Source organism: Pristis pectinata, chromosome 4 (genome assembly GCF_009764475.1).
Source record: "Pristis pectinata isolate sPriPec2 chromosome 4, sPriPec2.1.pri, whole genome shotgun sequence".
NCBI classification, from domain to species: Eukaryota; Metazoa; Chordata; class Chondrichthyes; order Rhinopristiformes; family Pristidae; genus Pristis; species Pristis pectinata.
This window is the reverse complement of record NC_067408.1, coordinates 107,882,217-107,908,509: the sequence shown is the minus strand read 5'-3', so window position 1 is coordinate 107,908,509 and position 26,293 is coordinate 107,882,217. Positions and strand designations below refer to the sequence as shown.

General features: G+C 37.9%; 1 protein-coding gene across 2 annotated transcripts in view; it reads left to right on the top strand.

The window, feature by feature from the left end:
• cryzl1 (crystallin, zeta (quinone reductase)-like 1) overlaps positions 1–24,204 on the top strand; it is a 46,501-nt gene extending 22,297 nt beyond the window's left edge. The window contains exons 7-14 of one of the 2 annotated variants that reach the window (XM_052014196.1): positions 1,392–1,525; positions 4,620–4,731; positions 9,599–9,619; positions 12,273–12,371; positions 13,884–14,008; positions 16,971–17,076; positions 22,695–22,740; positions 23,103–24,204. In XM_052014196.1, coding sequence (XP_051870156.1) covers positions 1,392–1,525; positions 4,620–4,731; positions 9,599–9,619; positions 12,273–12,371; positions 13,884–14,008; positions 16,971–17,076; positions 22,695–22,740; positions 23,103–23,202 — 743 coding nt within the window. In that variant the 3' untranslated portion in view covers positions 23,203–24,204. The remainder of the gene's footprint in view (positions 1–1,391; positions 1,526–4,619; positions 4,732–9,598; positions 9,620–12,272; positions 12,372–13,883; positions 14,009–16,970; positions 17,077–22,694; positions 22,741–23,102) is intronic. The other variant, XM_052014197.1, reaches the window with a different exon arrangement.
• Positions 24,205–26,293: the final 2,089 nt, after the last annotated feature.

Here is a 26,293-nt window from a genome sequence, read left to right as displayed (position 1 = left end):
GTAAATCATTTTCTCTCAATAATTATTTCTGGCACTTGTAATTTTTGTGCACTTGAATGTTTTTACTGGAATTCTGAAAAATTGTGTTATTTCTGCAATGACTTTGGAAAGAGGATTACAGATGAATTTTTTGTCACCTTGTTTTTGAAGGTGGAACAGTTACACAATGAAGTAACTGATCTGTACAGAGTAATAGTTTACAGTCTCTGTACATGTACCAGGTTAATGACCTGGTGCCAGAATTGGATAATTTGTACTTCTAAGTAAACAATTGGGGGAACAAAATTTGTTCTTTGGTGTCTGTGTTTCTCAGCCAACAGTGGGAAATTGTGTAGAAAAAAAAAGGTCTCATCCAGAGAGAGCTGGAGACGTGCAAGGGAAAACATTGAAAAGGGGGGTGGGAGGGAAGGAGAAGTAAATAAACGAGATTATTTCTAAGTTATCTGTCACAAAGAAAAATGAAAAAACGGAAAGACGTTCTGTGCAGAATGTAGAGGAATGTTGTTACAGGAACATAAGAGGGCTTTTAAAAGAAATACTTACTTAGCTACAAGCAATGCCGTAGAGATCTAGCTGGTGAGTTGTATTGATTGTGGAGTTTAATGAAATGAGGAAATTTGACTTCTGTTATTCCAACAAGTACCCCACATTTTCACTACGTAAGGAAAGAAGTGAATGTATTCATTCTTTCAGTATTTGGGTTTCACCTCAGCAGCTGCAATCCATCAGTACATCTATAGTATTCCTAATTAAATTAAAGCCATCAAGCATAGAGTTAATTGCGTAGTGTGTGTTTATGTGTGTGTGAGATTGCACATTTTCTGGTTGGATTACCATGATTTCAAGACAATGGGTAGAGTCCTGCGATGATTGATTGGCCTTTGTTGTGGAAATTGTGACAAGTTGAATAGAGCGGGTGATCAGCATTGTGATAAATCAATTCTTTTTATTACATGCTTTGGTAGCTAATTGTTTACTTTTAACTATTTAACCCATGGTGTGTCTTTTGAAATGCTGATTAAAGTACCCCCCTATGTTTTTCTGGTTGCTTCATTAATGGTTCTCTGAGTGATCTATGCTTTGCTATTTAAAAGTTCTTTTCTTTTTTAAAAAAAAGTCATATTTAAAATTATTTGTAAAGTTCATGTAGAGTCTTTCCCCTCCACACCTATAGAAAGTTACAGTCAATCACTTTGGTGCACAGTCACATGGTTTAATACATAGGTTGTGAGAAATGTTCAACTTTACAAACCTACTAGTTAACTGTGCTTAAATTTCTGTCTCACTTCTGATATCACTATGTTGTTATTGAACAAACGGAGAAAAGGAAATGGCTAACAATTTAGTACTTTGTACATGTCTTCTTCTAACATACATATTTACAAATGCAGTAACTAAACCAGAAAATGTGAGCTGGGTGGATGCTGCAGGAACTATTCGTGATGGACTACGTGCATATATGGCCCTGCATACACTCTCTCATGTCAGTGCTGAAACAACGGTTCTAGTAATGGATGGAACAAATGTACGTATGACAAAGCCTAATCAGCTAAGGTGCAAGATCTGGTGCATCACTGCCAACTAAGAAACAATAGTAAGAGGAAAGCTGTTATCTGTTGGTGTCATGTAGTTCTTGAGGTAGTCAGGAATGTCATTCTGTCCTTTTGTTACAATGTACCTTTTTCTGATGTCATTTGTAGATGTCCTGCATTACTTGAGCACAGTTTTGAATTGTCTATGCCATTTTGATCTATTCTATCTTTGTGGGAAATGATTTTATCAATAACCACTTCATTACTTTAAAATGATTTCTTTGTTAGTTCCTTTCTTTATTAAATTTTGTTGTTTTTAACAAAGCACATTGCCCTGTACCATTTTCTTTCTCCATTGTGTCTCTATTTTCTTTCTATATTGTTAAACAGTGTTACCAGCTTCACATCATACTGGAGCATTTCACTCTTTGGTAACAATTTTTTGATACATTTTACTTCCATTGACATTGAGGAGTTCTTCCAAAGATGCTTATTCATGCAATGAGTCATAGTTCTGTGACACAGCACAAATTCTCTTTTTTTTAACTTGCCCTGAATGCTAATGCCAGTATAATGTTATGATTGATGCTGCAGAGTTGGAGGCCACAGAAACAAAAAAGCAGAATACGCTCAAAGAATATTAAACAGGAGATTCGGCAACCCACCCTCTTTTTTTTTTATCTCCCCCCCCCCCCCCTTCTTGTAAAAAAAAGGCAACCATCTTCTTTACTGTTGGGAATAATTCTTATAACTACAAACTTGTCACCATTTAATATCTAATTTGTTTTCTCTAATTGCTGTTTTGAATTTTTATCAGAACTGTGCAGTCTGTCTGCTCTAACATGTCATTGATTTAACAAATTTGCAATGAAATATATTGCTGAATCCATACAAGTTGCCCAACAAATTACTCAAAAACTTTCTGAATGTTTAAACATGTAATTTCTAGCCTTTAAGGAAAAAAGGTTGACTTAACGAGATGCCCAGAATCAATTAGTTTTTGCACTTACAATGACACGGAAGGAGGCCACTTGGCTCCTTTGAGTCTAAGGCAAATCCCAGAGATGCAATTCCATTAGTCATTAGTTTAATTTTCCCATACCTCTGCCACTTGTTCTTTCACAGATTTGCCCATCTACTCCCTGTTAATTCTTTTTGCCATTAAACTATACTAAGGGGTACTTTACAGTAGCCAATTAAGCATCACCACAATTTTGGGATGTGGAAGAAAACTGGAGCAACTGGAGAAAGCCCATGCTGTTGTGGAGAGAACATGCAGAGATGGCACCTGAGATCAGGATTGAACCTGGGTCCCTGAAGCTGAGAGGCAACGGCATCAACTGCTGTGCCAATGGAATGCCATTGTTGGCATTTACAGGCAAATTCCAGAACATCATGAAAAGGAACTTGCAAAAAAGTGACATGATAAATTGTGATTTTTGTCGATATAAACTTTGCCAGACGAGTCAGGTTTCTTTTTAGGAAGCAGGGCTCCTTTGTGTAAATTGGAGATGGATTTGAAATTTCAGATTTTTAGATTTATCTGAAGTGTTTTCTTTCGAGCAGGTATGTAGCTGCAGCCAGCGTCATCAATTTTATTTTATAAAACACAATATACTCATGAGTCTAAGAAATCCTTCATTTAAACCTCCTGCTGAAACCCTTTTTGTTTATGCTGAAAAAGCTCAAAGAACTAGAACACTAAACATTCAAAGTTTGTTATTTTCCTGTGAGAGGATAACAAAGACCTTGGTTTGCCTTTTACCGTTGATATGAAAAAGAGAAAAATCCAACAGCAGCAATTAATAGGATTCTGCATTAAATACTAAGCAGAGTTTTAGTCAACTTTATAGGTGATTATAATGCCTAAAGCACAATAGAGCTTTTTCTGCAAAATGGGCGATAGTTGACACAATGGTCACGGACTGAGAGTTGCAGAATATCAGCTTCAAATGTTATTATCACACTGACGTAGTTAGCAGAGTCTCGGGAAACTGCTGATCTGGTTTTGCAGTCGTATGAAATTATTAATATTATCTCCAACTCCATAATGGCATTATGAGCCTAGTAACTGCTGATAAAGATGCATTCAATTAGATACCCAGGCCTTTTGGGTATTTGTTTGCTGTATATACTGTTTGATGCCAAATAAGATTTAAATAAGGGCATCTACTTCTAAATGAATAGTGATAATAACATGTTTGTCTTAATCTATAAAGTTATTACTAGGTGCTTTCTTGAAGCTGCAAGATATTTGCATTACACTCAGTGTAATACTCAACTCTAAGCAGGGGAAAGACCACTGTAAAACTCCTTGAGCAGGTCCTCCCAGGTAACCCGAACAGTTCACAAGTTGGAAAAGCAATCGTGAACTAAGTTCCCACACAGCAGAAGATGCCTGCAGCCCCACAGCAGCCAGCAAATCCATCCCAGCAGTCTCCCAAATGCTTGTTTGTATGTACGGGCTGTACATAGGTCAGGTGCTCGTAAGCTGAGGAGGACCTCTACATATAACAAGTGTGATAAGCAAGTTGAAATTCCTTGAGTATGATATAAGTAATATATAACAAGGCTCCTTTTAATTTACCTGTGGCATACTTTGTATTTATTCTTATTTTGCCTCTGATCAGCTCTGTGCAAACCCAGCAGAATATATTTCCCTCCATAGTAAAAGGTTCCAAGATGTACAGAACACATTAATTATCTTCTGTTCACCATTGTGTTAAATGCTATTTGATTCCTTCATGCTCTTAACTTGCCTGCTTTCTCTCCCTAATTATCTTTCTGTTGTAATAATATTGAAGTATTTCTTGGCAGTATGCTTTGTATTGCCATGGGGGTGTGGGGAGGAACCTTTCCCAAGCACTTGTGTGCTAAATCTGCAGTCAGAACACGATTGGATTAGACTGAAGAGAATCGGTCCTTCTTGGATAAGGAGTTTAACATTTATATTGATGTGCATTAGCAGAAGTTTCAAACAGTTGGTGTGAATAATAAAAAGAAACATTGTGGTAAATAATGCCATCATAAGTAATTTGTCACTTGGCTGAATATTAGCTGAATGCCTGTCCTGCCTTTGTTTTCCAGCCATTTGGTACTATTGTTATTCAATTGGCTCATCATCGAGGTGCAAAAATAATTTCTACTGCGCACAACAATGAGGACAAAAAGTACTTGGAAGGATTAAGGCCGACAGTTGGTATGTGTTGGTTTTGGTTTGTGAGGTCTTCTGTTGAAAATATTTTTGTCATAGTAAGGAAAAATATTTCATAATTGTGGAAAATACTAGGTAATTTAAAAGATGTTATGACTGTACAAGTACCAGCGTTTGTACCTTCAACTTTCTAGCTGCCTTTAAGCTACTGATGTTGTAATACATTTTTCCCAGGAGGTTTGCTTTTTCATCATCTCTCCCAAGTGGCTAAGCTTCATTCTAGATAGTAGAAACTGCCAGTTCTTGCTGAGCCAGTCTTCCAGTCAAAGTTGAGTTAATTATCAAATGCACAAGTGCATGTGTGCACAGGTGCAATGAAAAACTTGCTTGCAGCAGCATCACAGGCACATAGCATCATATAAGTAGCATTTACAAGGAAAACATAAACAGTTTTCACAAAAAAACACACAATTAGAACCAAAGAAAACAAAGTCCATTTTAGTGCACAGTGATCAAAGTGGTCATAGTGTTGCTAAACTGTAGTGATTAGGGTTGTGCTGATTGGTTCAAGAACCGAATGGTTGAATATTTCAAAATATTTTGCTGTTACAGTATTTTTGTACTGGGCAGAAATAGCAGTATAACGGTAATTATGACCCTAGAGTTGGTTGCATAGAAAAGCTTAAAATTATTTCATTGACCCCAGAGAATGTACATAGGTAACAATTACAATCCTGCTATAAACTTGTAATTTTGTTCTGAGGAATTTTGCAAATTATAACTGTTGCTTTATGTGCAGATTTGTGTTCTGAAAGATTAATTGAAGCTGTCTTTTGAGAATGTTTTCATTTGTTGAAGTATTTGTTTCTTTGGCCTGTTGAGGAATTCCTACAAGATGCAACTCAAAAAAAGGATGTAATTGTTATGCAGATAAGTGCAATTTCCTATTAAGATAAAAATTAAACCGTTCATATTTAGGATATGGCTCTAGTTTCAGACAATGTTGTGGCATTCAAATAAATGCTGTTTATGTTGGGATCTTCATGGTGCTTATTTTAAAACTTGTTTCAATTTGTTTGAGAAGTCCCTTAGTTTACTGTGCGTGAACTGAGAAGAGAGTGCATGCCATCCATGTTAAAGTAGTCAATATGTGTGGGGGTTATGTAGAGTGTCAATAATCTCAAAACATTTAATAGATGGGCAATCCCAGATTGGAAGCAACCATCAGGCCAAAATTAAATACATAGTCCATGTACATATGCCTATTGCAGCAAGCCACATTTTAGATGCACTTCAAATTTTCAATTTTGAATGAAATTTCAAATGATTTACAGTCTTGTTGCAAAAAAAAAGAACCATTTGATAGGGTCATTTCAAACTGCTTAATTATTATTGGAGCTATATTCATTAAGGAAAACAGAGCATTCCATTATGCTCCTAATTGGCTTCAGAGAGTCAGGCAAGTTGCCCACTGTAGAATACCCAGCCTCTGGACTGCCACCATATTTATGTGACTGCACCAGTTCAGTTTGTGGTCAGTGGTAAGCAGGTTGATGATGGGGGTAGGAGTTATTGTCTATGATAGTGCTGCTAAATGTCAAGAGAAGGTTGCTGGACTCTTCATGGGAATGGTCATTGTCACTTGTGTGGTGTGACTATTACTTGCCACTTGTCAGTACAAAGCTAAATATCGTGTGGGTTTTGCTGTTTGTAAATTATTAATATTTTTCTTTCCTTGACTCAATTGTAGAGCCCTACTTGTGCTCCAGTTGAGTTTAGCTTGCTTCGAAACAATAATAGTTCTGATTAGAATGCCTCAGCTACATTATTGAATATACTTGCAAGGTTTCAGCAGTGTTGGAGTTAAACAGCCTGGCAGAGAATAGGGAATGATTTATTACTCATCCCCTGAGATCTAGATGGAATCCTAACAATGGAACATTCAAGATGAAAACAGTTAGACAAGTTATATTTCCCACCTTACTGACTCACCTGCTTTACAGATAATGATGTGGATGAATGGAATTTGCAGCTGTGAACAGTGCATGCAAACAAACACTTCCTGTCCCTTATCGCCCAGCAAATAAAAAGATTTTTAGAAGATTATTACATGACTCCAATCATAAGAAAATGAAAAATCTTTACATTCAAGAATGGCAGCAGGGATAAGTTACGTAACTGCAGGCCAGTGAGTCCAAAGTCAATGATACAGAAGTTATTGGAGAAAAAAAAGTTCTGAGGGACATGATTAATCTGCACTTGGAAAGGCAAGGAGTGATCGGGGATTGTCAGTATCATTTTGTTGGTGAGAGATCCTGTCCGACTAATTTAATTGAGTTTTTGTTTTAAGGAGTGACAAAATATACTGAAGTCCATGTAGACTACATCACCTACATCAGTGCAGGTGATGTAGTCTACATGGACTTCAGAAGGATCTCAGACAAAATCTCATGTAACACTGCTTCAAATGCTCTTGGGATGCAAAGGAGTCGGCAAATTGGATCCAAAGTTGGCTTGCTAATAGGAGACAGATGGTGGAGGTTGCTTTTGTGACTGGAAGCCTGTGACCCAGTGGTGTACCACAGTGATTGGTGCTGGGACCTATCTGTCATATCCAGTAAAGATTTGTATATGAATGTAGAAGATATGATTAGCAAATTTACAGATGACACAAGAATTGTTGTAGTTGTTGATGGTGAGGAAGATTATCTTGGGTTACGGAATTATATTGATCAGCTGGTAAATTAGTCAAAGCAATGGCAAGTGGAATTTAATCCCAGTAAGTGTCAAGTGTTGCACTTTGGGAAGCTTAATAAGAACAGGACATATACAATGAATGTTAGGTATCTAAAGACTATTGAAGAATAGAGTTACCACAGTGTACAGGTCCATTAATCCCTAAAAATATCAACACCAGTAAATAAGGTAATGAAGAAGACAAATGGGATGTTGGCCTTTATTAGCTGGGGCAAAGAATATGAGAGCATGGTATAACTTCATAAAACTTTGGTTAGGTCACTGCTAGTTCTGGTCACAACACTATAGGAAAGGTGTGACTGCATTGCAGAGAGTGCAAAGCAGATTTACCAGCATGTTGCCTGGGGTGCATCACTTTGACTGCAAATAGAGACTGAGTTTGTTCTCCTTGGAGTGCGGAAAGCAGAGGGGGGACCCGAGAAAGGTGTACACAATTATGAGGGGCATAGATGGGGTTGAATAATGAGAAACTTTGCAAAAACAGAGATGCCTCAAACAAGAAGGTATGGGTTTAAGACGAGGAGTCAGTAGATTAGAGGGGATTTGAGGATGAATATGTTCTAGGTACTCAGCAGGGCAGGCAGCCTTTGTGGAGAGGGAAACGGATGTAATGTTCTGGGTCGATAACCTTTTCATGACAAGGGAAAGTAAGAAAACAAGTCTGTTTAAGGTTGCAGAGAGAACAAGGAGATGTCTGTCAGAGGTTGGCTAGCAAAAACAGACCAAAATATTGCAAACAATGATGGTGCTATCTGAGAGAGGGTGGTGAAAGCTTACCTATTTGAGCTGATCTGTTTGTATGAGGGTTTAAATGGAGGGAGATGAATAAAGACACAGGAGGTGGGGAGAAATGAGAAGACAAAACACAATGCTGGAACAGTCTGATACGGTACATTGAAGTTACTGTAAACCTACTGGAAGTACCCAGGAGGTCAGGCAGTATCTGTGGAGAGAAGTAAAACTAAGTTAATTTCGCACATTGATAACCTTGTATCAGCACTAACCAGTTCTGATACAAATGGAAATGGTAGTTATCAGAGATGATTGAATTCAGTGTTGACTCCTGAGAGCTGTTGAGCACCTAGATAATACTTGTTGCTCAAGCTTACATTGGGCTTTGTTGGAACAGTGTAGGCAACCGAAGATTGAGGTCAGAGTGGAATGAAAAGTTAAAGTGACAGGCAGTTGGAAGCTCAGTCCTGTAAAAGGGTCACCTAATTAATGTCTGATTTCTTCAATATTCAGGAGGCCATGTTGTGAGCACTGAATGAAGTAATCTGAAAGAAGTGCAAGTGAATCATTGTTTCTCCTCAAAAAAAGTATTTGGGTCTCTGGATGGTGGGAAGGAAAGAGGCAAAAGCATAGGTGTTGCATCTTTTGCATTTGGAACAGGAACGTGCCATGAAAGGGGGATTAGATGGTGGAAATGGAACAGTTAATCAACGAGCTGCAGAGGGAACAGTCTCTTTGGAATGGGGAAAGAGGAGGGGAAGGGAAGATGTATCTTGTGGTGGTATCTAATTGAAGAGGTTGCAAATTCCAGAGTATCATCCATTGAATATGGAGGCTGGTAAGGTAAGTGGGACCTTATTGTTCTGGGTGGAAAGAGGGGTTGAGAGAAGAAATGAGGGAAATAGACATTTTTGAGTGCATGGTAACTATAGCAAAAGGGAGGCCACAGGAAGCGAAGACATCTCGGAAGCACTGATGTGGAAAATGTTGGCATCAGAACAGATCTATGGAGCGAGAGATACTGGGAGAATGGAATGGAGACATACAGGAAGCAGAACAGGGAAGAAGAGTAGTCAAGATAGTTGTGGGAATCTGCAGCCTAATAATAGGTATAGATCACTAACCCATCCCAAGATGGTAAAATAGAAATTGGGGAAGAAAGAGGAAGAATCAGAGATGGGCCATGTGAAAGTGAGAGCAGTGTGGTAATTGTCAGCAAAGGTGATGAAATTTAACCTAAATCAAAATAGTGATGTTGGATCTTGGTATTTGAATAAACCACTTCTCATATTGCAGCAATGTACTTGACTTGAACTGTGTGTTGATTTTTTTTTTATCGTTTTGATGGATCATTTTCCATTTTTTCATTTTGTTCTCTCCTCTATTTCCTGTCTTTGGTCTGCTTATGGCTGCAAAACCTAAGGCATTCGACAACCTTTGATAGGTAAGTCATTGTCTCTTAGTAATGTGCACCAATCTTTTAATAAAGCCTTATGTTCAAACCAAAAGCCAGAAATTATTTTCTTCCCCCTTAAACTGTCAGCCTGCAAATATGTAATGTTGCATTTATATTACAGTATAATGGTAATAGTGATTTAAGCAGCAGTGTTGCATTATCAATTAGGTAATGCTCCTGCCTTGGTGGGAGCTCCCTCAGGAAGTGGTATTCTGGGTCTCAATTTTGACTCTGCTACCTGGAATTTTTTTCCAACCAAAAGAGCAAGCCTGTGGTTATGGTTTCTAAATTTAGTCAAATTCTATCTAAATTATTATGACATATTCTGGGGTTTATGTCGCAATTTTTTGATTTCCTTCAGTTTTCCCTGAAACATCAGTGGTGGCCTTGAAGATCAAACTGTACATTGCCTGCCCAGAGACAAGGATTGTTTTTTTTTCCCTTAAAGGCCCTTGATGTGAAAATAAAAGTAATTATTGGCTTTTAAACAATCCAAACATGAAAGAACATTCAGTTACTCAGTTGTTTCTCCAAAACTATTTTGCACACCCCACTGCTGTTTGTGTTTCAAATTCTATTCTATGCATGTGCCAGAAGTGTTTACTGAGTGAACATTTAAGCTAATAGAACACAACAGCTTTAAAAAGAGCATTATATCAACATCAAACAAAATGGTGATTAATTTTTTTGGATTAAACTGGATAATGCTTGAGCTAAGTGCTTGCACTTTATCTTCAGAATTTGGTGTCTGTGTATGTAGATTTCATTGAATGCTCCCACTTCCCTGCAGCTCAATAGAGCTTAATAGTCATCATATTGGTCCATGAGTATTTTTAGGGATGGGAAAAAAAATTAACCCTGAAGTCATCTTTCCAAATGCAACAAGTTCATTAATACTTGCATCTTGTTAGAAAGATTTTAACTACATTTGTCTGTGAGTTGGTCTCTGATTTACACTTCACCTGTTGGGAGAATAAGATAAACCAAGTGATGGGATTGAAAACTTCATACTCGACAATCAGTGACAAAATTTAAAGCTGTGAATGCATTGTGTGGGCATTAATATAATTTAAATAATAATAACCAATCATTGTGCAGCATGATAACACAGTTTATTAAATATTAAGTTATTTTCATAACTTGAAATATTCATTCATGAATCATTGAAGTTAGTGGAAAAAACATGTTTTTTAATCATCAGTTTGACTAAACATTGTGACTAATTATCACTTCAGAAGAAAAGCCATCACAGATATAATGTAATTTATGATCAGTCTTGCTGATCAGGCATCATAAAAACTTTTTGGAGTGATAAAATTCAGCAATCCTTTTAAATTTTACATTTGTCTGTTTTTTTTTCCTATTGTAGAAGGAAATATGAGATTGATTACTTGCTGTACCCACTTTGTCTTTCATGCATGCGATAATCCAAATCACTAAATATATTGTGGTTGCTTTCCATTTATTCTGCTTGCTTTGTTCTTCCCACGAAATGTGGATACATTGTATTTCCCCACCATTATCCCCATCGGCCAAGTTTTTCCTCACTGCCTACTGACTTTGCCTACTCAATATCCCTTTGCAGTCTCTGCCCTCACAATTTGTTTTCCCATCTGCCTTCGTATTTTCAGTAAATTGAGCTACTGTACACTGGATTCCTTCAACTCCTATTCGCAAACATGTAGAAGCACTTGTTTTTATATTTCTTGTTAGCTTCTATTCTGCCTTTTTCTTACATTTTAGTGGTCTTCTAGTCTGTATTCATATTCACATTATTTATTTTCAAGTTGATACCATCATTCACTGATTTAGTCAACCACAGATCCTTCTTGTAGAAACTTTTTATTTCTTCAATGGAAAATCTTTACTGTTACAAAATGAAGAATGATTTTAAGACAAATGTAAGTGCTTGAGGCTTCTCCAATGTTACCTTCTGTATCTCTATAGCTGCCTTATTTACAGTCACTGCCTTATTTACAGTCCCTAACCATTGACAAATCTACAGTATTTAATCTGAGGGATGTGACTACCTCTTGGAACCATGTGTCCAGGTAACTTTCTCCCTTCCTGATGCATTGCACTGTCTGTAGTTTGAGTTCCATCAAATCTGAGCCCAACTTGCTCAGTGCAGATGGTTACTTCAGTAGAGGCAGCTGTAGATCACCATGATCCCAGCAGCTTCATGCTATTGCCACAACAGAGCACCTGCCCTACCATGTCTCTCACTACTTTGTTAAGTTAATAATTGTTTTTGATCAGCTCTGTATACTTCTAATTATAATTCAGGCTAGCTAATAATCTAGTTTTAAGGTATCAATTTTGTTTAGAACTTTTGCTCTGCATTTGATTTTGGAGAAAAATCCTTTTAGATGTTGGTGGTACTTGTACAGTACTTGCCAATTGCCTTCCTGTTCCATCACACTTTGATTTTTTTTCCCTCAAGATTTGGTTTGCTCTTACTGCTTTATAGCTAAGCTCACAAGTGTTTAGACGTACAGTAGAAATTCATAATTTTAAAAGTTAAGCAGTTTTTATTGTGAACCAAAATCATTGATTAGAATGGTTTATCTTTCTGTTAATCAGTTATTGAGAATACTATTCTAAGGGGCAGCAGACTAATTGAATTTCTGCTCTGTCACAGCCAGAGTGATCAACTTGTCTGACAGTAAGGTTGACCTTGTAGACAGCTGTTTGGAAGAAACGGGTGGTCTAGGCGTGAACATTGTGGTGGATTGTGGAGGTTTGTTCTGCAATATTTTTAACTTGTTTTATGATTTTTTTAAAATACCTTAAAATGAGCATTATACAGTATTAAGCTTTATTATAACACAATAGTCTTCAGTTCTTTCCTTTCAACTCATAAAGCTATTGGCCCATGGCTGGAGTGGAGTCCTACTGATATCAAATGCTCTTTGTCACCTCACTTAAATGTGCTCCATGTATGAGACCTGATATGAAGTGTCAACAAGCTTTCTTCTCATAAAGAGAATCCACATGACCAAGTCCTTATTGTCACCCACTCCTATAGGATCTTTCTCTGGGGTTCACTTTGCGTCAACCAAAATCTTGACAATTTTCCCCCTGAACATGAGTACTGCAGACAATTGGTAGAAGTTCTGCTTCTGCCAGGGTGATAACAGCAATTTCATTCGAAATCACAAATGGAATTGGACACAGTATGATATTAATGGCTCAGCAACCAAGACTTTCAGTCTTTGAAGCAACTAAAATGGCACTTTTTAAAATCACTTGGTAATTCTGAACCAAATTTCTAATAATGTTTTGCTTTATGGTTGTAAGTAAATGTTGTAACTGCAATTTTAATATACATTCATTGAGACTGCACAATGGTAGTAGGGAGTCAGTAGACAAATCAATGGGATTTGCAAGCTAAACTTGTTTGCTTCTGAGGGCATGTTCCTGCTCTACTTGTCCTTTAAATGCATTTGCTTGATGATTCTGTCCTTCTCACCAGATTTTTGGATGCCAATTTCCCATAGTCTGACAAACCCAGCTGCCATAGGATAAAACTGGAAGGACTGATAAAATAAATACACACAGCCTCACTGGTTAAAATGAAGCCCACTTCCTGTGAATGGATTGTCTGTCTTAACTGCAACTGTTAAAACTATTAATGAGAAGGTTTGGATCATGTTTTAGACATTTTTTCCAATGTGATAACTGACATGTCCCCAACATACCCAACTGGATTAAGATTCAGTACTCTGTTCAAAGACATAGGAGCCTCTGCCTTGCAACTGCTTGGGGTGTTAGACGCAGATTAATAAAGTCTACAAGAAAGATGAAAATTTGGACTAAGTGTGATCTTGATTCACTCTAACTCCAAACATTTACAGAGTGACACTGGCAAGATACTGGAAAAAGCTTACTTGTGTACTTTTTCACTAGACCAGTGTATGGAATGCAGAAAATTTCCTTTTAAAATAGAGCACGTTTTAAAATAATTTGAAGGTATTAAACGCTAGAATGCATTCTTACTGAGATACAGACTATTTTGGTGGTTATGGAGTTGGCAATGGCTGCTGCATAGTTTTACCATGTATCAGCATGACTACTCAGCAAAGAAATCTAATTTACTTAAGTCAACTTTTTCCAAAGTTATTAATGGGGGCATTTATCACAAAATGGTCTTGATGTTTTAAAAACTGAATCAAACCTTGTTGTCTTGGTCTTGCTTATCTCATGATTTAAGCTGCCACAGAATAAATAATGTACTCTTTGATATTTTGAGTTATAGTGCAGCTCTACAGCAAGGAAGATGAGCCAGCTGTCAAACAACATCTCCCACATAAACATGACATTCTCAGTCTTCTAGCTGTTGCGGGTCACTGGATAACAACAGAGGGGAATCTACAGGTAATACAAAAAGCTGTCACTGAAATGTCTTCTGTACTTTGCCAACCTTGCAGTGCTCCGCAAGATACAGAATGTGAAACTGCATAGGAGATCCGATCACTTGTGTAATTCCCAAAAGTTCCTTTTACTTTTTGTTTATGTAGAGAAAAATTAAAACCCAGCTATTACATTACAAAACAGCTGTAAAATTTTATGGCATTCTAGAATGGGGGAAAAATCCTGGGGGTTGGGAGGGTCTAATCTTTGTTTCATTATTACTTAATCCAAATAAATATATGTAAATTACTAATCTCAACAGTAAAAACCTATGACCATAAATCATGATAGACAAGTAATAGTTTCATGTTTGCTTTTGTGACTTGCAGGTGAAAGATGGGGCTTTACCATGCAAGTGTGTCCCATAAAACAGGAATGCTGCCTTAATGAAACATTCATTTCCAGTGTTGCTCTTAGTATCTTCGCCCATTTTAAAAGTTTTTGGATAAATGCACTAGGTTCACTGAAAATATTTTCCCTGTTTTTCGTTCCCTATAACTCTTTTGTATAAATAATCAATATGTTTTACATTAAGTTAGGTACCTGATTTAACATTTTACTTAAAATCTTCCAAGATAACCTTGCCCTTAAGACCTAATCCAATATAATGTTTCAAATACCAAGTACTGGATGGTGCTCTGGTGCGAGTGTTCTGCATTTTATCTGCTGTGGAGGAGTGTTTGTGGACATTCATTTTTAAATTTTAAAAAATGCATTTAAATTAGCATAGATCTTCTAATAAATGTTGGTGAAATAAATGGATGAAGGGGAAAGGAATGGATGCATTCACTAACAGAGTTATATTAAGAAGAGTGGATATAACATCATTATGGATAAATGGCCTATTTCTATTCTATACACTCTGTAAATATGGATTTTAACTATAGAATTAGACAAATGAGTGAGTGGAAAAGTGTAAATTAATAGCTATGTACCTGAAGGCGCGGGCCTTGCAAACATTGGTTAACCTTTTGTGTTTGAGTTCTGTGTATGATGTGCTAAGATTCCTGTATGATATGATGTTGCATTTAATCAAAGGACAAATGATATCCATTCAATATCTCCTTCAACTTTCATCACCAATAAAAAAAAAGTTTTGATTCACAGCTTGACTGGAATAGCGTAGATGTTTTAAATCTAAATCATCACACCAATCATGGTGCAGTGGAACACAACCAAACATCATCTTCCTACCACTACCATTAACCCACCTCATTAAACATAACGATGCAGGATTTCGACCCAAAATGTCTACAATTCCTTTTCTCCCACAGATGCTGCTCACCCGCTGAGCTCCTCCAGCAGATTATTTGTTGCTCCAGATTCCAGCAACTGCAGTCTCTTGCGTCCTCATTAAACATAATGTACTGTCTTGATGGGATGCAAAATTAATGCTCGCTTTCTCTCATTTCTTTCTTCCCTTTGCTTTCCCCTTTCCCTTGAGGAGAGAATGGGAATACGGTATTAAGGTAGAAAATCAGCCATGATCATATTGATTGGCAGAAAAGGTTTGAAGACTGAATAGCCTACATCTCCTATTTTTCTATGTTGCTGTGTTTTCATGCCTTCCCATTGTCTCAACCAGATTGGCCTGAGTACTATATCAGTTAGCACTCTCATTTTGAACACTAAAGGGATTCAACCAGTTTTTATTAAGACCACACCCTCACAAACTGAGGCTCAAGTTATTTGCTTGGAACCACAGAAGAACCCTTACCATGCCTATATTTTGCATACAAAATATAATTAAGCTTTCATAAGCTGAATATAAATGTAATCAAGGTTTATTTTGTCAAACATTTTGTTCTTTTTTTTCCAATTAATGGTCAAACAAATCCTTTAAGGTCTAGATATGTTGCTTGTAACATGAAGTCCAACTACAGTAATGCCTTAACTTTCTCCCTTCTCATTTCTACTCATCTACAGTAATTTCATTTTTTGGAAATCCCATTCAGCAACATTTCATTTTAAATCAGTGCAGATCTTAAACTTTTGCATTTGCTGTATTCTGCTTTCAATTCTTCTTGCATGGAGTAATATATGTGGGTATGATAGTGGTTAGTGTTACATTTATGTTATTAATGTAATATTCCAAAGGGCTGGCCTAATAGCCACAGAATGTAATCTATGTTTTTAGAGGATTTGATCTTTTTTTTTAAATCTGGTAGTTGATATCAATCTTAAAAAAAAGCCATGAATCTGCCAAATGATTTACTAATGCTTCTTGCAAATGTGCAATTCTTTAAGTATTTTTGAAGAGTATTTATGTTCTAATGGGGGATGCCACAGAATGCCCCAATCATGTTCTTGTATAATATGTGCATACGCAAACCCAAGAGCAAGCAGGTGGGCATGCGCGAACACACTTGGCAAAGCATGATCAATGTTCTCTCTAATTTGGGGTGCTGGGGCCATTATAGCATCCCTGCTGCAATCTGGTCAATTAACTTGATCAAGATTAGAAAATCAAACCTGTGATCATTCAAGTCAGTATAACCTAAATACTCACTGTCTTTAACAAGCAAAACTTTTTGGGCTCCTATGCAAAAAAGCAAGTTGCTTTCTTGGCAGCACCGTAGCACAGTTAGTAGAGCTGATGCTTCACAGCTCCAGTGACCTGGGTTCAATACTGACCTTGGGTACCACCTGTGTGAAATATTCACATTAACCCTGTAACTGTTAATTGGCCACTTTAAATTGCCCCTAGCATTCAGTAGAAATTGAGGGAAGTGATGGGAATGTAGGGAGAATAAATGGCTTGATGCAAGGATTAGTGTAAATGGGCACTTGATGAGCGGACTTGGTAGGCCAAAGGGCCTCTGTATGACTCAATGACTGAATGAGATCTACAACTGGTAAAAAAAATTTTATTATTGTAGAATATAAGTCTGTATCTCTCTCAAGGCTTAAATTTTTACTTTCACAGCTAGATCCACCAGATAGTCGACTTCTATTTTGTAAAGGAGCAAGTATTTCATTTCTGAATGAGGAAGTGTGGCAACTATCAAATATGCAACAGGGGAAGTATCTGCGTATCCTTTCCTAAAACCCAGAGGTGGTTAAGTAAAAATACATATCAACTTGACGCAATGATAACATGGCTGATAACTGCACAGTGTACGTACCCATTATTATTTTGTTATTTACAACCCACATTGATTTTGGTCTATTGATATTGCTGGAGTTTGATCTTGTCACTTGCTCATCACGCACAAGTGTTACCCTATTTTCTTTAATTTCTTGTTAGGGAGTATCCTTCTCATGAGCCCATATGTCATGCTTTGGATTTTCTTTGATTTTATTTACGAGTATTTTTTTCATACCCTATTTTTGCTTTCCTGACTTCTCTTTTAATATCACCCCTTCGTTCTTTGTACCTTCCTATGGTTTCTGCGGGGTTGAACTGCTTCTTGCATAAGGCAGAAAAACAAGTGGTAGCTTATCCTAGCCTATGTGTATTGAGCCATGCAGTGGACTGTAGATTTGGCTGTCCCACCCATTTCTTTGACTTGAGAATAGGTTTCCCTGGAGTCCCTTTAGTCTCCTACTTGAATGCCTTCCACTACTCTGACACTTCAAGTAGAAGTTTTCCAGTACATTTCACGGCTTGTTAAAATTTGCCTTCCTCTAACGTAGAACTTTTACTCCTATTTTATCATATCCTTTTCTATTACAATATTAAATCTAACTGTATTTTCATCACTGCCTCAAAATTCCTCTCTTCTCTCCTTTCCACATGCTCATTTGCTAAAATTATATCCAACTTACTCTGCACTTGAACTTGTTACACTCTGTCACAAGTTCTTCATGGTGTTAAAAGAAGCAAGGGAGGAAATTGTAAAGACTTTGACAAAGATTTTTCATTCCTCCATGGCTGCAAGCGTGGTGCCAGAAGATTGGAAAACTGCTAATGTGGCACATTTAAAAAGAAAGAGAGAAACTGAGAAACTACAAGGCTGCTAGTCACTATTGGTGAACAAATTTCTGGAATCAGTTTTAAGAGTCAACATAAACCTTCAGATAGGCACAAGTTTATTAAGGACAATCAGCACGGATCTGACTAACTTGACTGAATTTTTGGGGAAAATTTAATGTAGTCTGCATGAATTTCAGCAAGGATTTTGATTAGATCCCACAAGGCAGGCTGGTCAAAAAAAGTAAAATCCCAAGGGATCCAAAGAAGAGTTCAGTGGCAGGTGTTTTGTGAGTGAAAGGCTTTTACTAATGGGGTTCCATAGGGATCAATAGTCTCTGCCATGTATTTGTCATATTAATAACATGAGCTTAAATGTTGTGGCAGGATGAGTTTGCAGGTGGTACATTAAGGAGAAAAGCTCTAGACTGCAGGAAGATGCAGATGGTCTGATCAGTAACTAATGAAATTTAATCCTGAAAAATGATGAGAAAGCTTTTGGGGAAAAATCAACAAGGTAAGGGAATAAATGATAAGTGGCAGGAACAGACAAACAGAGGGACCTTGAATTGTATGTCCATAGATGGCAGGACATGTCAATAAGGTGATTTAAAAGGCATACTCGATGCTTTTTTTATTAGCTGAGACATAGAATACAAAAACATCAAGGTTAAGGTTCAATTGTGCGCAACACCAGCGTGAGTACTGAGTACAATTCTGGTCACCACATTTCAGGAAAATGTGATTGAACTGGAGAGGGTGCAGAGGAGATTGATAAAGACATTGCAAGAACTGGAAAATTGTAACAGTGAGAAGGGATTTGATAGGCTAGTATTTTTTTGGAACAGAAGAGACTGACAGGAGATTTAATGGAGATGTATAAAACTAAGAGTAGCGTAGATGGAGTTCATGGGAAGAATCCATTTCTCTCAGCAGAAGAGTCAAAAACTTGTGTCTTAAATCTAAACAAAGCAAACTACAAAGGAATGACTTTGCTATGTTAAATTGGGAAATTACATTAAAAGGTACAATGGTAAACAAACAATGGCTATCAGATAAAGAAATTGTACATAGTTTAAAAGAAATATCTATCCTTTTTAAGGCACAAAACCCCAACAGTAAAAGTGGACCAGCCATGGCCAACATAAGAAGTTAAAGATACTATTAGGTCAAAAGGAAAGGCTTATAATGTCTCTAAAAAGAGCAGTATGCCCAAGGACTGGGAACATTTCAGAATTTGCATAAAGAAGGGGAAAGTAGAATATACAGTAAAAACAATCCAGCAAAAGTTGAAGCAGACTGCAGAAGTTTCTATAGATATGTAAAAAGGAAAAGGATAGCAGGGTTGGAGCATGTCACTTACAAACTGAGACAGGAGAAAGTGCTATCCCATTTCTATTTCTTGCTTTGTTTTGCCTGGAAGAATTGCAAAAAGCAGAAATCCTAATCAATTTTAAGAATTTATGATTTGTTTACTTGAAGAGCTGCCCTCCTTCTATTTCCAATTTAGACACAACAAGGTCATCCCCGCCATAGTCAACCTTGCAAAGTCCTCCTCACAAACATCTGGGGACTGGTGTCAAAACTGGGATAGCTATCCCACAGACTAGTCAAGCAACAGCCTGACACAGTTATATGGGTAAACTTAAATGGGTAAACCCTTATGGGTAAACTGCCAGACTCTCCATGTATGTCTTATCCCATTGGCAGGACAGACCTACCAGGAGAGCTGGCACCATGGTCTACAGTAGGGAGGGAATAGCCCTAGGAACCCTTAACGTAGACTCCAGATCCCTTGGCATAAGGTCAAACATGGGCAAGGGAATCTCCTGGTTTAATACATGCCATCCTTCCTCAGCCGATGAATTGGCGCTCCTCCCTGTTGAAGATCACATGGGGGAAAAGCACTGAAGGTAACGAGGACAGAAAATGTACTGTGGCACAACACACCAAGCCAGCCGAGTCCTGAACTTCATAATTTGCATAAAGAAGGGGAGAGTAGAATATACAGTAAAAGCAATCCAGCAAAAGTTGAAGCAGACTGCAGAAGTTTCTATAGATATGTAAAAAGGAAAAGGATAGCAGGGTTGGAGCTGACTGATCCAAATGTGGACAAAGGAGCTGAATTTGAAAGGTAAGGTGAGAATGACTGCCCTTGACATGTGAGCATTTGACCAATGATGGTTTCAAGGCTCCTTGGTAAACTGAAATCAATGGCTACCAAAGGGAAAACACTGGTTGGAGACGTACCCTCACGCAAAGAAAGATGGTTGTGGTTTCTGGAGGTCAATTCTCACAGCTCCATTGCCCTATGACTCTATTTCATGGGGCAGTGTCCTAGGCCCAAACACCTTCATCAATGGTATTCCTTCCATCATGTAGCATGCCATTGGCTGAAAACAAGTAACATTTGGACTAAAGAAATGCCAGGTATTGGCCATCTCCAACAAGGGACAGTCTACCCACCTACCCTTGACAGGCAATGGCATTTCCATCACGGAGTATCCTACCATCAATATCCTGGGGTTCATTGACCAGAAACTCAACTGGACAAGCACAAAATGCATCATGGCTACAAGACTTGGTCAAAGGCTTGGTGTCCTACAGTGAGTGATGTGGTTCCAGACACCTTGAGGACTTTTCTCGGTCTACAAGACACAAGTCAGGAGTGTGATGGAATACTCTCCACTCACCTGGATGAGTGCAACACCAACAACTCAAACTCAACACCCTCCAGGAGAAGTAGCCCACTTTCCACCAGTAGAGCATAGCAGCTGCAGTTTGTACCATGTATAAAATGCAAATCATTTACTTGGCTAGGCTACTCCAACAATACTCCCAAACCCACTACATCTACTGGCAAGGAGGACAAGGGCTGTAGGTGCTAGGGAACGCCATTACCTACCTGAGGATATTGGTCTGTGCTGTTTGAAGTGCTGCCCATGTGGTTCGGTTAGGTTCCACCTAACTGGTCCCACTGCCCCAGGAATCTAAAGCTTTCAGTCTGGCATCATCTCTCCTCTGATTTGCACTCGACTGTTCCTGAGCTCACTGGTGTGTTGCACTAGAAGTAATCTACTTTTTGAGCTCCTGCTTCTTTAACTCCAGTTTCCTAAGATCTTAAATTGTATACCCTGTTCCTTGTTCTATCAATGTCATTGGTAACCATATGAATCATGATCTCTTGACTGTTCAGTTCCCCTCAAGCACATTCACTTTGTCTTAGCACCATGTACTGGATTTGGATCTGCTGCTGCAGAAATGTGCGTCTTCTCACCTAACTGTAGAGATCTATAACTTTTGGCCTCATGATTTTTCTTCGCTTCTTTTGTACAGCTGAGCCACCCATAGTGCTTAGCTCTGACACCACTTACGTGGGAAACCGTACCCTTGCCAGTATTCAGAACTGATTTGTGATTTAATAAAGTTGCTGCAAAATGACAAGCATGTAGCTGTGCTCACCCATGAGTGATTCCCAATACTATAATGCCAGTGTAATATACAGCTATTTAATAGTTGGAGAATGAGTAGCCTGGGTAACTGATTTAAGTAGCATGATTCCATGGTGTAATTTGATTCTGCCAAATTTAATGCTGCAATTTCCACACAATTTTTGATACAGATAAGCTCATTGCTTTCCAGCAAATAGTTAAACTTTAATAAGTGTAACGAGGAGCTACTTTTATCATTATGTAAAACTGATTTTTTTAAAGCTTTTAATAAATTTGTGATGAGGAGTTCGCTGTGGAGATGTTGATAGATTACAGTTGCCATATTCAAAAATAGTTTTGAGTATTTTAGAAAACTTTTTGCAGCTTAATCTACCAGTAAAATTAGTCAAATCTGCAACTTGACTTGTTGTTACAATTGTATCCATGAAGGGAATGTTAATTTTGTTGTTGATTATGTCGTAATCCTTGTTTTGAAAATGATAAAATAATACAGCTTTACTCAACCTTTTTAAACAGACAAATTCTGTTAGCTACTTTTTAGCCACTTTTCCACAAATTATCTTCTTCATGAGGGTGATGACTCGCTTGCTGGGGTATTTTTATTTCAAAACTCGTGTGTTCTTGTTGCACAAGCCAAGACGGTGAGTGGTTGGCTCTTCAGTTGCATGAAGCATCATATTCGAGCCATAACCTGTCTACGTGCAACATTCCCGACATTTCTAGTTAGTAATGACTGAATGTCAATCAGTGGTTTAAACCTTGACCTATATTTCGTACCACCTACACCATCACCACTATCCTATCAACAGATCATTTCAGCCACTTGGAGTGTGTTTGCTTCCACCATCAATTACCAACTGACTCTGCACAAACCTGTGGCCTTTCTGTTTGAAAGCCTAAAATCTCTGCAAGTTAACGTTTTTGTTTTCAACATTTTCATAAAACTTGCAAATTTTTCTTTCTCTAGGTTATGATTTTCTTTCCTTTTTCATAATTCCATTTGAAATAATACTGCTTTTGTATTTAACAAACATTGACCTCCACACATTTGGGTCCAGGCCATGAAAATTCGATCAATACGGGGAGCAATTCTTGAATGGCGAAACAGCTGCCGAATATCCAAAGCCGCCAATCTAATTTTAGAAGCACAATCATTTGGAAACGGGAAGAATTTGCAGAGATGGGAGAATTTTGTATACTTTCCCCTCTGTATTGTTTTGCATTTATGTGTAGTTTCACATTTCATTACCTACAGCTTGTTAAAAGCCTGAATGCTGTTGCCTAGATATTTTGAAGGACGTGATGGAGAAGCTGTCCATCGGAACATTCCGGTAAACGTCTTGATATTTGTTCTTGCAATTCCTGGTGCCACTTAGAAAGGCAATTGTGTAATAAATTGGTAATGGAATGTTCAGTGTTGGAATTAAGACCTCGCTGCACTTAAGTATGTGTACAGATGGTTGTATTACATAGAATCTCTTGAGATACTGACAACCAAAAATACAGACGCCAATATTTGCCTTGTTATGTGTGATTGTATTTAAAATGCATGTTGAGTGGTGAGACTGAGAACGGTAGTCAATTATCTTAAGGAAAGGAAACGTAGCTAGCCTCGCCTTCTACAGAAAGGTGCAAGGTATTGTGGAGACTTTGCACAGTGTCTAGACATTTCCAACTGCTTGTCTCTTTTCAGGCCTCAGTTGGATGAACCCATTCCAATATATGAAGCCACCGTTGCCATGGAGATGGTTCAGAAGAACCAAGTCAGAAAAAAGCAAGTCGTTCAGCTCTGAAACAGTGTCATGATAACTAATTCCTGTGAACAGCTAAAAGACTGGTGCTGACTTCAGATGTATCTGTGTTGTCTTGGGGCAAATGCTTCAATTCCACTTCAGTAATTTTGCATTTAAGTTATTTTTCTCCCATTTATAATAAGTTGTTTGTTACTGAAAAGCTTTGCTATTACTCTGATAAGGACTTGCTTTCTCCACATACTTGACCTTGGGACAAATTTTGAATTATTTTAAAAACATTCTGGAATCTAAAATCTGATACTTTTTTCATTTTATTTTACTAGTTTGGTGGTATCTGTAATCTCTTATCAGTTTGCTGCAGCATCTTTTCAACAGCAGAATGATTGATGATATGTTCTCAGAGAGTTGTGACTGTTAAAATACATCCACCCTTTTTATTAGGTACAAATAATTGACTACCCGATCAAGATAAGGATGTGAATAAATGGCTTAATAGTGGGTTCCTCTACTGATGGATCTTGCAAGTGTTGCCAAAAAATAATTAGATAGTATTTTTAGCCAAAGGAATTGCAATAACACAACCAATTGTACAACAGCAGTGTTACAAATCTGAATCAACTGTACTGAATTTAATGAATTCTTTGTTGAGATTCTGCAGCATTTCCTAATTTACTCCTCCCTAACAAAACTTAGCATAGAAACCAAAACTGATAGCTTTAAATTACCTAAGCATCCTCATGCAACATAATTTTTCTTTCGTTATCTGGGTTTGGGTGAACACTTGAGTACTCCTGTTCCCACTTATGATGTATCCACCAATCTCAGCTAAATTCAACATTTTTTTTCAAGACTGACTAATTTGGATTGTTTATAATTCTTTGCATAAGCTTTGATGAGCATGTTCACATAAACCTGGGCCCCTGTGATCACACAGAAATCATTCTCTTCTGGGCTAAAGCAATTCAATCAGCCCAGTATGGAAAGCCTGCTTGCTAGAGTTTCATTTTGTTTGTCTGTGTCAATAAAATCTGATGCATTGGATTCTGCAAAAAAGGCTTGTACCCACTTTGTTTATTGTTAGCATTGTTCTCTAGAGCAGTTGCTATTGAGCTGATACAAGGGGGAAACGTGAAAGAATTTTCAGTGAATGTATGTATAAATCTTTCATCGACACTTGGTTATGGCCTAACAATTTAAAATAGGCTACACAATAGCTATCTGCAATTTTAACAGGTTCCTTCTGGATCACCCACACATTACCACCTTTGCTCTCACAGAACATAAAACAGTACAGCACAGGAACAGGCCCTTCTGCCGAGGATGTCTGCTAAACATGATGCCATTTTAAACCAATCATGTCTTCTTGAACATGGTCTATATCCTTCCATTCCTGGCCTGTTCAAGTGCCTGTTTAAATGCCTCTTAAACAGTTCTATCGTATCTGCTTGCACCATCTCCCCTGGAAATGGGTTGCGGGCACCCACCACTCTTTTTTTTAAGTCTTTCAAATTTCCTTTTAAACTTTCCCCCTCTCACCTGAATGCTAGTCCCTCTAGCATTTGACATTTCCACCCTGGGGAAAGAAAGACTGATGACCTTCCATATCTATTGCCTCTCAAAATTTTATATACTTCTAATATATCACTTCCTCTGCTTCTGCGATTCCAGAGAAAACAATCCTAGTTTGTCTAACCTCTCCTTGTAGCTAATACTCTCTAATCCAGGCAACATCCCGCTGGCCCTCTGCTTCACCCTCTCCAAAGCCTCCACATCCTTCGATAAGGCAACTGAAACTGCACACAATACTCCACATATGGCCTAAACAAAGTTTTATACAGCTGCAATGTGACGTGCCAACTTTTATACTCAACACCCCAAATGATGAAGGTAAACATGCCATAGGCCTTCTTTACCACCCTGTCTACTTGTGTTATCACTTTCAGGGAGCTATGGACTTGCACCCCAAGATCCCGCTACATCAATTCTCCTAAGGTTCCTGCCATTTACTGTATTACTTTCACCTTACATTTGACCTCCCAAAGTGCAACACCTCACATTTGTCCAGATTAAACTCCATCTTTGTCCATATTTCCAACTGACCCACATCTTGCTGTATCCTTTGACAATCTTCTTCACAGTCCACTATTCCACCAATTTTCATTTCATCTGCAAAAGCAATATTTCAGATCTACCTACATTTTTGTACAAATCCTTTAACAACAGGTCCCAGCACTGATCCCTGCAGAACACCACTGGTCACAGACCTCCAGTCAGAATAACACTCCTCCACCACTACCCTCTGTTTTCTATAGCCAAGCCAATTTTGAATCTGATCTACCAAGTCTCTAGATCCCATGTGTCTTCTGGATCAGCCTACCATGGGGGACCTTGTTGAATGCTTTACTGAAGTCCATGTAGACAACATCCACTGCCCTACCCTCATCAATCATCTTCATCACCTCAAACAACCCAATCAAATTTGTAAGACGTGATCTCCCCCGCACAAAGCCATCCTGACTATCCCGAACAAGTCCATGCTTTTCCAGATTTAAGTAACTCCTAACCCTAAGAATCTTCTCTACTGATGGAAGGCTTACTGGTATATAATTTCCTGGTTTGTCCCTATTGCCCTTCTTAAGCGAAGAAACCTAGTCCTCTGGGACCTCACCTGTGGCTAAAGAGGATGCAAAGATCTCTGTCAAGGCCCTAGAAATCGCCTCTCTTGCTTCATGTAAACCACGAGTGGCATTAATGTGTTTTTAATAAATATTTGTTCTGTTTCTGGGCTAAAATAAAGGAACCTAACCATACATATTCCTTTCTGGCAATAGAAAAGTTCATATACAAAGAACTAGAAAAATACACCCATGGAATTATATCCCAGCAAGAGCTGATATACTGAGCAGGAGGGAATGGGGGGAGGAAACCACCAGTAACTAAAATATTGCTTTTGCATTAACTGTATTCGCTTTTCCCACATAAATGTTAACTATTAAACTTGTAGTTCAAAGTGGAAATATTTTCCACTAATTTCTCCAACTGTTGTAAATTTGCTTATCCTCTTGTTTTACAAATGCAATCATTCTTGAAATTATTAATCTTTTAATTGCTTTGTACATTTCCTCTCAAG